Source organism: Helianthus annuus, chromosome 9, assembly GCF_002127325.2.
Source record: "Helianthus annuus cultivar XRQ/B chromosome 9, HanXRQr2.0-SUNRISE, whole genome shotgun sequence".
NCBI lineage: Eukaryota > Viridiplantae > Streptophyta > Magnoliopsida > Asterales > Asteraceae > Helianthus > Helianthus annuus.
Window position 1 is genome coordinate 46,806,978 of NC_035441.2, and position 12,726 is coordinate 46,819,703.

At 39.5% G+C, this 12,726-nt stretch overlaps 3 protein-coding genes across 3 annotated transcripts in view; all 3 read right to left on the bottom strand.

The window, feature by feature from the left end:
• Positions 1-578: 578 nt before the first annotated feature.
• Positions 579-1,409, bottom strand: LOC110875580. The gene is made up of 2 exons (XM_022123777.1): positions 1,139-1,409; positions 579-1,042 (listed from the first exon to the last, which is right to left on the bottom strand). Exons 1-2 carry the CDS (start codon positions 1,407-1,409, stop codon positions 579-581), a joined length of 735 nt encoding a protein of 244 aa, XP_021979469.1.
• A 3-nt stretch (positions 1,410-1,412) lies between these two features.
• On the bottom strand, positions 1,413-3,132 carry LOC110875582. Its single transcript, XM_022123778.1, has 2 exons — positions 2,085-3,132; positions 1,413-1,855 (listed from the first exon to the last, which is right to left on the bottom strand). Exons 1-2 carry the CDS (start codon positions 3,130-3,132, stop codon positions 1,413-1,415), a joined length of 1,491 nt encoding a protein of 496 aa, XP_021979470.1.
• Positions 3,133-3,312: 180 nt separating this feature from the next.
• The window catches only part of LOC110875583, a 31,535-nt gene continuing 22,121 nt past the window's right edge, over positions 3,313-12,726 (bottom strand). The window contains exons 2-3 of the mRNA XM_022123779.1: positions 8,958-9,058; positions 3,313-3,392 (exon numbers count right to left, since the gene is read on the bottom strand). Coding sequence (XP_021979471.1) covers positions 3,313-3,392; positions 8,958-9,058 — 181 coding nt within the window. The remainder of the gene's footprint in view (positions 3,393-8,957; positions 9,059-12,726) is intronic.

A 12,726-nucleotide genomic window follows, 5' to 3' on the forward strand; every position in this document is an offset into this window, starting at 1 on the left:
TAAGCATATGTGCCGTATGGACATGTAAACATCATCTTTTCTTGGTCTTCCAGCGTAATAGGGATTTGGAAGTGGCCGGAAAACCATCAAGGAAACAATAGAATTGTTGCCCCGAAAGACGCTCAAGCATTTGATCGATAAAAGGAAGTGGGAAGTGGTCTTTCCGGGTGGCGTCATTGAGCTTGCGATAGTCAATACACACGCGACAACCGGTAACGATACAAGAAGGGATGAGCTCATTTTTCTCGTTCACGACAACAGTCTTCCCCCCCTTCTTGGGGACAACTTGAGTAGGGCTCACCCATGAAGAGTCGGATATGGGGTAAATCAAACCGGCTTCCATAAGCTTCAACACTTCTTTTCTAACAACCTCTTTCTTGTTAGGATTTAAACGTCTTTGAGGTTGCACCACCGGTTTAAATTCATCCTCCATAAGAAAACGGTGGGTACAAAAAGTGGGGTTAATCCCCTTGATATCGGATAACTTCCAAGCTATCGCCTCCTTGTGCTCCTTAAGCACCTCAACTAACTTTCTCTTCTCCTCCTCCGTCAATCTAGAAGAGATAATGACGGGCATACTAGAATTTTCCCTTAGGAAAACATAACTCTAGGTGGGACGGAAGAACCTTAAGCTCTAGGGGTGGAGTATCTACGGGTTTACTCTCACTCTCTTCCCTAACCTCACAAAGCTCTAGGGTTTCGGGAACCCAAGACGAATTTATTTCCTCACCCTCATCAACAAACTCCTCTTCAACCTCTACCTCACTGACTAAGTCGGCCCCACTAATGAAATCTAGACACCTATCAACGCACGAGATGAATGAATCTAGGAAGTAAACGGAGTGACATAGACCGCTAGAATCATCGCTACCACTAGGATGTTGCATGGCTCTATCTATCTCAAAGGTAACTATCTCATCGCCCGCTCTATGTGAAATCTTACCGTCAAAGACGTCGATGACGAACTTTGCGGTTCGAAGGAAAGGACGCCCAAGAATGATTGGGACTCTTTCATCGGCCTCCATGTCTAAGACCACGAAATCTACGGGAAACACAAACTTATCTACCTTAACAAGCAAGTTCTATATGACTCCACGGGGATACTTAACCGATCGGTCGGCTAAGGACAATGACATACGCGTGGGTGGAAGCTCTCCTAACCCTAGCTTCTCATAAAGAGAAAATGACATCAAATTGATGCTAGCACCTAAGTCCGCTAAGGCATGAGCGGGGGTAATGGCAACCCCGAAGAAGCAAGGAATGGTGAATGTACCCGGGTCGGTTAATTTCTCCGCTAGCTTATTCAAGACCACTGCAGAACAACCTCCGGTCAACAGGATGTTTGAAAGCTCACCTAACCTATCCTTACGTTTAAGAAGGTCCTTAAGGAGTTTGGCATATTTAGGCATGGACTATAAGGCTTTGATGAAAGGAAGGTTGATTTTTAACTGTTTGAATATTTCTAAGAATTGCCTATATTCCTTAGCATACTTTTGATGCTTAAGGCGGGCGGGGTAGGGAACGCCTGAATGATCAACTGACGGTGAAGGACTAACCCCTACGGGACGTTTTTCGACACTCTTTTCTACTTGGAGCTCCTCAGTGTGTGCGGTACTTGCTGGGTCTAGCCTATTTTGCACCTTACCGGGAGCTTCCATCTCTATTTCCTCGTCTACCTCTTCCTCATCCTCTACCTCTACACTCTCTCTAACTACCTCCCCTAGACTCTTTCCACTACGGGTAGTAATAGCTTTAGCTGGATGGTTTGCTGGGTTCGGGTAGGTATTTCTTGAAAACTGACCTGGTGGGTTCTCTTGTAACTGTTTAGCTAAACCACCTACTGTTCTCTGAATGTCTAAAAGGGCGGATTGTCGATTTTTAAGTTAAAGCTCTGGATTTTTATTAATTTGCTCTTGATTTTTAGCGAAATTACCAAATTCAGTTAAAGTTTTTTGTGTAGCCTGATCTCTCACCATCAACTGAGCAAACATCTCATCAATCCTACTTAAACTACCATCTGAACCCTTTCCACTAGCCTGACCCTCTTGAATTGACCCCCCACTAGCAAATTGACCCCCCTGAACCTGAACCACTAAACTGAGCTCCCTGACCTGAACCACTACTAGTGTATAGACCGGGCCCCCTATTTTTATACTGACTAGATGGAAAACCAGGAGGATTACCGGAAGAACGGAAACAACTATTATTGCCACCACCACGCCAGTTAGAGTTATAATTTGAATTACTATTATTAAATCGACCCCTAGAGTGACCGACTATAACCTCTACCTGCTCGAGTGTAAGTGTGGGACAATCTATCACGTCGTGCCCCCTATAAACCTCACACCTATCAACCTTTTTCTTAATCTCATTCAACTCTTGTTTAAGACCCTCTAAAGCAGCAGCTACCGATGAATCCAAGCCTACTTGGTTTACCCCTCGAGTGGCCGAGGAGGTAGTCACAGGAATGGAAGTCTTGCTGGTAGTGCTATATTCCATATCAGAATGGGCGAAACTCTCAAACAAATCAATGCACTCAGTAACCGTCTTTTTACCCATGAGTTGCCCTCCAGTAGAAGTATTGAACCGGGCTTTGATCTCCGGGGTGAGACCATTGTAGAACTTTTCAACAAGTGCCCAATCCGACAAACCATGCGGAGAACAACGAGAAAGCAGAGTTTGGAATCTCTCCCAGGCCAGGTGATACGGCTCATCAGGCTCCATCCGGAATGAATGGATCTGATCGCGTAGACGAGATGCTTTGGCAGGTGGGAAATATTTAGCTAAGAAAGCATCTCGTAAACCTGCCCAGATGGTGAATGTTCCCGCTGGCAGTGAATCGAACCAGACGGTTGCGCGGCCAGCGAGAGTTAATGGGAAAACCTGTAGGTACCTGGCTTCTAGATTAACACCTTCAATAGAGAAGATGCTGCAAAGGCGGGTGATTCGGTTAATGTGGGCGGGAGCATCCTCATCATCACGACCATGGAATTGGCATGAATTAGTGATGGCCGTCATGATGTAGGGTGGAATCTGCCAGGACCTATCATTAGTAATGTTGGGAAGGGTGATGGGGGAATTAGCACCGGTGAAGCCGGTGGTGGCATGTTCGTAAGCGGTTCTATTGGCCATTTGGACTACGGGTGTAGGACTAGGTGTACAGGAACAGAAGGTGGTGGGGAATTGTGGGGTGACGACTTCGAGGTGAAGTCAAAGGCTGGTGGTTTAGATTGGGATGTAGAGTCAGAAGGGGCAGAAGATGAAGTGGAAGATTTACTAACCTTTAAACTAGAAGACAAGAAGGCAGACAAGTCAATCGACGGCTTCGGTGGTCCCTGAGAACGAGTATGGGACATTCACTGCAAAACCGACAATAAACAAGTAAGACGACTCTAACAAAAGACTATAAAATAAAAACAAAAGATACTAGGACTATTTAGACTCCTACGACTCAAAAACAAACAAATAGCACGTAATGATATCAGATGAAGTCGAAACAAAGTAATCAAAGCAATTGACAAGAGTCCCCGGCAATGGCGCCAAAAACTTGATGTGCTAAAAGTATTTTAATAAAAACAACTCAAATTAACCTAAATCTAGACTCTAAGTAATACTCTAGACTCACTTAAGACACACTAAACTACTAACCGGCAAGTGTACCGATCGACTCTAGTATAGCTATGTAAGTCCGGATATCGAACCCACGAGACGCTATTGAATTGCGCTAATTACTTAATCTAGACTGACGCTGACACGAAACATAACTATTTTTTTGTTTTAGGGAGGGGGGTTTCTAAAAATACTGAAAATGTTATTAAAACTAAATTAATTAAATAAGCTAATTAACGAATTGTTGTGAACTTCTTTCAGATGACGAAAACACTACCTAGACTGGAATCCTGATTGCTTTTAGTTAAGATTATATTTGGAAGTTGTCTACTATGGAACCGGGATCTTAAAATTTTCACCTCTTGGGAAATCTAAAGGACCCTAACCCTTCTCAAGAGCACGCTATGATCCCCTAATGTTTGTTAAATTACCAGTTATTAGACTCCTTTGCAAGACATCTAATGGATTTATAAAAGTATCCTACGAGGCTCACTCGCTGTCGAGATCTAAACCTAGGATAGACTTGTTTTCTCAGTTTGACTTGCTAGACAACAGCTAATAGGTTTACTTCCTAAGAAGGACCTACCTTACGGTTTAATCGCTTAGACCTAGCAACAATCCCGCACCTTGCAGCTATTGATGATTAGTAGAACACTTGATTTTATAAGATTACCCAATATTACTTCTAAGGTTAGTTGCGCAATTTCACCCTAAACAGTTGAGATTTATTACGTGATATAGACACTCACCAAAATCTAAAACCCTAGCATGACTCTATTATGTGATAAAGACCGTCACCAAGAATCATACGAAGTAATAATCAATTTTCAAACAATATCAAGCATGCGTATACATCTAACCGATAGAACAAATCGTTTACAATTCATAAATAATCCATAGCTTCCATAAATCCATAATATAATCAAAACATATGCAATCAATCATCCATGTCTAAGTAGTTTAAAAGATTTAGCCAAGAATAGTCATTAAAAACATCAAAATCAAAGTATTAACGAAACGCAAAACATGACGGTGAAAGAAATACGAAAGTAAAGACACCTGAATGACGAATATGCAATCAGAATGATTCCCACACTTCGTATCTTCGACCGGTAGCTTCCCATGCTCGAAAATGCTTCAAAAGAACTCTAAAATTCTTCCGCAACTTGCACAATTCGTAACTAGGGTTTTTGGATGATTTATGATTAATTTATACTAAACCCTGGACAAGTAACGAGGAATGCCGTTAACATACCCCGTCGCGTTGCACGACGCTTAAATTTGACAAAATAATAATTATTTTATGGTGGTGGCGCGACGCGAGGGCCTATTTTTCACAGAACTTCTCGTTTTTCGGCCCTGAATGAGTCGATCAGAAGAATTCCTATCCAAAACAAGAGGCGGAAACTAATGTCTTGGTGCAATTACAGCTGGATTCACTTTTAACTGTTGTTGTATTGATCACTAAAGTGATTACAAGCTCTGACAACACTTCGGCAGCACTTCGTGGCTTACCGGAAGAACACACCTAAAACTATGTGTTTGATTTCGCTCATGATACCCTTTATATAGGGTATCAGATTTCGCTCCAAAGACATATCATGTTCACATGAGCGAAATCCCAAAATTACCACATGAGCGAAATCAGCTCTATAATGACACATGGGCGAAATCAGAACAATGGGGTTTCGCTCCAAATGACCACATGTCATTTGGGGCGAAATCACCTCTAATACAAGTTTCTTGATTTTCGAGCCCGGTTCTATCCTATACAACGCAAGACTCGATACAAGACGTAGTCGACAGACGGATGCACCAACAAACTCCCCCTCGGATGTTGACGGAGTCTTCAGTGTCGAGTCTTCGGTTGTCAACCTTCAGTCTTTATCAGTCTTCATTCTTTCTCGGAAGTATTTGTCATTGCAAGAATCCTCATTTTCTTTCTTTATCATCAACAAACTCCTCTCCCTCGAATGTTGAATCTTTAAACTTCATCAGCATCAGCAAATCCAGAATCAGCACTGGCTTTCCCTGCTTTTTCAACATTGTCTTCAGACTCCCCCTCTCAATCTGCTGGGATCATAATCTGGAATTCTCAGCTTCAAGATTCATTCCAAGATCATTATCAGGCTCTCATCTGGTTCAGGATCATCACTTGGCTCAGATTTACCTGCACAATCTCTACCCAACACATAAGTTTCTTTTAAAGATTAGACTTTTAAACTTTTAGAAACTATTGAAAGCAGCCTTTAATAATGATTTATACATTCAGGATCTTTTCCTAGCTCTTATCATGCAAACTTAACATCTTCACATATTCTCTCCCAAACCTGTTTGTCAAGTTTAGCACTTGGAATTTCAAAAATCAGCTTTTCAACACCAGTTGTCGAAAATCTTTTTGAATTTATCAAAATTTATGCTAAAACACACTAAAATCTTTTTGGATTTTCTGACAGAAAGTAAATGCAGAAACGGAATATTTACAGACAATATTTTTGCGAGTTCGTGCAAGAGGATCATATCAGTTCTTAAACATATCACTAACACCGTTAAGCTTGATTTCATTTTAAGCTTTAAACAATTCACCTAGATTGTCAGTATGTTTGTCCTCTTAAATTTTCACACAAAGTTCAACTGTTTCGAGATACGCAATTAGTGTCTTAATTACTTAAACTTATTCGTGTGTCCCACCACTTGAATATACTCTCGTATCCAGATCCCAATATTCAGTCTTATGGGTGAGTATACCACAAATGATATCTGTAAAGGGGTAAAATTGCGAGGGCCGTGATAGCTCAGGTCGATACTTTCGTATACGCAAAGAGATAACGGCTTCGACTTTTTGGTGTGTCCCCTTTAGAGAATCTTTTTGTTACAACAGCAGTAATTATCAATTTTAATTGTTTCATCAACTTGCTGAGTGCGAGCTTATATTTCAAAGCTTTTTGCAGAAAGCATTATCCGGGGACTAGGTCAGTACTTCCATACAGCAGAAGTCCTGGGATAATACCCCAGATATCACTGAGCATAAGGACCTAGTATCTCAGAATACGGGACCTTTCAAACAAGATTTCAGGGGTTACCTATATATCCAAGAAGTTGTTAACCCACAGAATAAGCAAGTTTGTATTTAGGTTTATATCTCGTTACAGTTTACTAAATGTGTAAAAACCTACTGACACATCCAAAGTGAGATTGTTTATCACATTTTATCTTTACATATCTTTAGCGTGTAGTGATAGTCCACTAATGTACTATCATTTCCTCTTTTATGCAACAAAAACTCATTTTTCATTTTATCATGTTTTTGGCTTTTTCAAATTTTCTAATGTTTTTGGATTTTCATAAAATTTCTTACTCCCCCAACATTCAAAAACATTTAACGAAAATGAAAACAAACTGTACAGAACATGACAACTGATATCGAATTGCCTCAAATCTCCATTCGCTTGGCATAAACAATCAGAACTCCCCCTCACAACAAACTATTTTCCCATAATGATTTCAAAACACTTAAGTTTGTTTTAATCAAAATGTTTTTTCCGAAAAATAAGTTTTGTTCATTTTACCACATGTAAAGTTTGGGGACCGAATCATCACTTTTTTTGCCAATATTTTGAATGATATTTAATTCAAGTTCAATTTAATGACCTTGATTAACCACTTGTAGGATTAATCTGGTTCAAATTCTGAACCACTTGTATCAATCACAAACATACAACTCAAACCTGTTTTTCAACCAATTACCATCTGTTGTTTGAATTCTCAAGGTGCCGATTCCTACTCCACGCTTACCTAACTGGGAGTTCCGGCAATTCCTGCTTTTCAAAACACATTTTATAAGAATTTTAAAGAATGATGCCGATTCACGCTCCGCGATTACCAACTTGGGAGCTCCGGTAAGTCAGGTTTTTTCTCTTTGAAAAATATATCCACCCAAGCCTGACCTTCCTTGGGTGTAACATCCTCATCTTCTTCATCTTTGCTTTCAACGGACTTGTGAACACGTCTTTTAGAAGCATAAATATCTTTGACATTTTTGGCCTTACCATTCACCATTTGTCCAAATATATGTTTCACATTTCCGTTGAAAGTCTTTTCAACATCAAATTTCTTCTTGTCAGAATGAAATTGATTTGAAATTTCGACTTTTCCAACTTTCTTCATAAAATTTTCAGCACGCAAAGGTGGAAAATTTTCATCATTCATAGATGGAACTGATCTTTCAACCTTTTTCTCAACACGTGGCTCCTCTGATTTTGTGGAATCGGATTCATCACCAGAATTGTTACTTGAACCTTTCACAACCCATTTTTGATTTTTTATATTTTCTTTTCTTTTCAAAGCGCTCTTTGAACATTCTCCCTTCTCAAAGGTTGAATTTTCAAACCCAGTAAACTTTCGGGTTTTCAGTTCAGTGTTATCCACAACTTTCTCTTTCAATTTACCAAAAACTTCCTGTTTTGGTTTGAACGTCTTCGGACAGTCCGTAGCAACATGACCAACAGTTTTACACTGAAAACAGGTTCTGGTTTCTATCTTCTTTGAAACAACATTCTTCTTCATGTCCTCTTGCTTCTTCGCAAGGAATTCTTGATTCGTCTGCTTTCTGAATGCTTGTTCTTTCTCAGCCTCTGTCGTTTTCCCTGAAACAAACACAGTTTTTGGTTTATAAACTTTTTCATTTTTATAATTTTTTGGTTGATTGAAACGTAATCCTTTCTTTTTGAAATTACGATTACGGTTTGGTTTCTTTTGGAAACTATAACCACAATTGTAACCCATTTTCTTGTTAATTCTTTGTTGTTCTCTTGAAGTGTATTGTTTAGGTTTTCCGATAAGATTTAAATCTTTTATTTCAGAAATATTAATTTCCGTAATTTTGAAAACCTTTTGAATCATTTCAAATCTGACACTTCTTATTGGAAAAGCTTCATCAGAATATAATTTGTCAGAATCTTTCAAAGTATATGCCACTTTGAATGATTCATCATTCAAATTAGATTTCGATAGCAAAAACTCTTTATCATAAACCCGTTTGTCCTTTTTGATTGTTGACTTTGACACATCGGACTCAGACTTTGACTTGGATTTGAACTCCGGTTTTGACTCCTCACAGTCATCTTTATCTAACACCTGATCGACCATACTTTTTATCAACTTTGACTCATGATCAGTGTCGGATGACGTGTACGTGACATCAATATTTTCTGGCAAGTTATCTGACTGCCCAGACTCCCATTGTAAGTTAATTGCCTTTTTGACTCTCTCGGAATTTAGATTTTGAGGTGAATATCCATTTTCAACCGGGGGCGGACATTTGTGAAAGACAACACTTGGTTTCTTACCAGAAATCATCGCTTTATCTCCATCTTCTGTCACGGATTTCTCTTCTTCCGAAATCTTCACTCCTTCAAATGTCTTCAACTCCTCCATGATCGGATAAATCCTGTCAACAACAAAAGTAGAACATGAGTAACTATGCAATAAATTGCTAACTCTCTCAGTTTCTATTTTCTTGTGTTGCCAGCTTCAGTTCCAGATCAGCACATTTCTTTATGTAAAAGTTGACATCATCAAGCTGCCTTATGTAAGCTCCTTTGAGTGTGTTCATTGCTACAGCTTGTTCACTGTTTGACTCAGTGTATTTGTTGATCTCTCTGTTCATTGTATCATATGATTATTTTAATCTGTTTATGTTATGTAGCAATTCATTGTTCTGTGTGATTAAAGAATCACAGTTTAAACACTTTTCTGGAACTTTGACTGGTTTAGCATCAACTTTGATCTCGAATTCTGGAACGTCTTTGACTGTTCTGTTTGATTGGAAAAATTCATTTCTTCTCTTTCTCTCAGCTTCAGCCTCAGCTTTTAGCCTTTCCTCTTCTTCTTCCTCCTCTTCAATCTGTCTCTGTCTTTCTTCTGCAGCTTCCATGACTTTTCTGCCCATTTCAGATCGTAAGCATTAGCAATGAAAGCTTTAGCCTTTGACGTCCCTTTTGACATCTCTTTGTTCATTAATTCTTGATCTGGGCAAAAATTGTCCCAATTGAAACCTTCAGCCAATTTTTCATCATCTTGTTCTGCCAAACACACTTTGCTGTTTGTTGGAAGATATTTATCCCAGCTAAAATTATCATATTTGCCCTGATTAACTAGACATGCCCTTTTTGAATCTTCAATACTTATTCCGTGAGCAGTTTGTGCCTGATGCGGTGCTGGTGGTGTGATTTGATGATAAATCGCCTGTTTGTGATAGTCGTTGTTTCCCAAAGGGTTCTGGGCTCCACTAGCTTCACGATTTGTACACTCCCTCTTGAAATGCCCTTTTTCCCTGCAACGAAAACAAGTAACTTTAGTCTTATCAAAACCTAAAGGTGAAACATGAGCTTCACGAAAATCATCTCGGCCTGTAATTTGTTTAAACTTTTCGGCTCGTCTCAACACACTGGCCATGCACCACTTAATATCCATCAATTCCATTTCCTCGACATCGATTTGATCGTAATCCTCTTTTGTGAGCATTGGATTACCGATCTTTCCGGCCACAAAACTACTTTAGGATTCCAACACCATTCCCAACAAAGACATTTGATTTTTAGCAACTTCTTCAGAATAATCTTGATCACTCTCAAGATTTAATACAATATTGCATTGAAGTTTTCTTCCGTTCTTTGTTGCAGAAATGTTTGGATCGAATGATGAAAATCTTGTGCTGCTTGATCCCTGAGATTTCTTTTCAGAAGAGTCTTTCACACTGAAAGCAGTTTCAACTTTTGGAGATGTAGGATCGTTTGCTGACCCGAACGAGTCGTTCAGAGGTTGTCTCATGCGTTTCAGATGCGGAATAATAAGAAATGCAAGTAGATATAGCTTGTTCTTCCTTCTAACTGCTTGTTTTATTGATTTGAAACGTTTTACAGCTCAATCTTCACACCGGTAGAGCTTCGGCGTGGAATCCAACAACAACGTTGTCACACCCCCAAAATCCACCTGCGGAGTATCACCGCTTGGGAGCGTGACTGACCAGGATCAAGCCACCAATCATACAGAACATTGTATAAAGTAAAAGTAAACACATTATAATCCAACCCATTTCCATATGAAAGGTGTTTCCAAAACGTAAGTAAGTTAACATTGTTTAGCGGAAGCGTATTATTGTAAAACCCATAGCAAATAAGTATCAAACATCAAAAGTGTTTAACAAGGTGATCACGATCCAAGTCCCACAACGACCAGCTCCTCCGTGTGCAAGCTCCAAGTACCTAACGATCTGCAAGGCATGTAACAGAATGGTCAACAAACTAGTTGAGCGAGTTCACAGTAAGTAAATGTGTAACAGTAAGTAACAGGTGGCTTTACAGGGCCGATAGTAAGTTATGCTGGTGGGGGCTTCCCATGTTAAGTGACCACTAGACTATTCGTATTATTATCCCTGTTCTTCGTCCGAGAACAGAAGTGTGTATAAAGTGTGCGTAGGTTTTACGCACGTATCCTTCGTAACCTGAGGATAGAAGTAAGTAATGCGTACACGTAGGTTTTACGTGCGTATCCTTCGTAACCGAGGATAGAATGGCATGTGAACCCGTAGGTGTTATCCCAACCTACGTAACCGTCCTGACATCCGAGGACATGATAGGTGATAGTCTAGTAAAGCATATGTACGTTCCTTTCAATAATAACCCTTAACCCATTCCCACGACCCGGGAATCCCATGCCTTAGTAGGGGTGTGAACTCACCTTGGTTTGCTCGGTATGCTAAGTTATGCACTCACAAGTAATTAATCACGTCCTAGTGTATGCACGTATAACAAATCAGTTCATGTTCGCAATTATACGCATGCAGTTTAATGTTCACATAACAGTCAGTTGCATAACAGCACACACGTATTATTTCACCTTGCACGAATACAGATGTTAACATTCATCACAAAGCATGGCATGCCAATTAAATCAGGCAAATATTCAATCAGTCAACATATTATCACAATTATGTTTCGACACAGTTATCTTTCGACACACAAATCATGTTTCGGTCAACACACTATCTTTCGGTCAACCTATTATCTTTCGGTCAACATACTATCGTTCGGTCAACATGTTATCCTTCGGTCAACAATTATGTTTCGACCAATATGTTATCTTTCGGTCAACAATTATGGTTCGACCAGTAAGTTATCTTTCGGGTAGCAAGTAACACACACAACACAATATCCTAGATCCCTTGGCTTATGTGGTGCCGTCCAAAATCAACCAATAATTATCATCTAACCGCCCATCCCCCTCCAATCATATTAGTTTTGTTAGTCAAAGACAATCTAACATTTGTTCATGATCGTGGATACCTTCACATGTTTCCTGACAACTCAATGATAATCTACAATTTGATCATTCAATATCTATCCCTAATGGCCGACAATTGTAAGCACTAACTGACAATTGCATATAACCTCACAAGACTATTGGACCTTTTATTTAACCAATGGTTTCATTCGGCCATGCAACCTACCAATCGGAAATAGCCGACACCTCACACACACATCAATATAATCACATGAAATTCCACAACATGCCGGCTGACAATTCCACATTCAACACACTGTTCAATCATGACTTTATCGTTTTACGCAATATGAATCCACAGGAACTTTCAAAAGGAAATAATTACACACTAACAATATGAATCAAATAAATACATGCTAGACATACTGACCAAGTTATCCAAGAAAGAATATAGCGTTCGAACCAGACAAGAGAGATGCTTCGATCCCAAAGGAACTGCCGTCAACTATAATGTGAAAGTGGGTGTTTAGGGTTTGCTATATTGTTAATATGTTAATGTTAGGCTAAATCCACTTGAGTTTTGTATCCGTGTGGGTTTCAAAAGAGTTGGGCCGAACCTTAACATGGGCTGCCCTATAGTCCAATTTCAAGTAGTACAATTTCAAGTGGTACGGCCCAAGCTCGGCTTGTGTGGTCGAGTGTGTTGAATTGATGTGTGGTCGGATCATGAACACATATTTACACAATGCACACAACGTATGACATAATCATATAATCACTCAATTTGTAACGCTCACATAACCATATAACATTCATGTAATCATTCATTTCCGT

What these genes read in the sequence shown, in the direction of transcription:
- LOC110875580 (XM_022123777.1), bottom strand. Translation starts at nt 1,409, where the DNA reads ATGCCTAAATATGCCAAACTCCTTAAGGACCTTCTTAAACGTAAGGAT. An exon ending in AGGAGAGCTTCCACCCACGC is followed by an intron (nt 1,043 to 1,138) that starts GTATGTCATTGT and finishes TGTTTCCCGTAG; the next exon opens with ATTTCGTGGTCTTAGACATG.
- LOC110875582 (XM_022123778.1), bottom strand. Translation starts at nt 3,132, where the DNA reads ATGGCCAATAGAACCGCTTACGAACATGCCACCACCGGCTTCACCGGT. An exon ending in AGCTCAGTTTAGTGGTTCAG is followed by an intron (nt 1,856 to 2,084) that starts GTTCAGGGGGGT and finishes CCGCCCTTTTAG; the next exon opens with ACATTCAGAGAACAGTAGGT.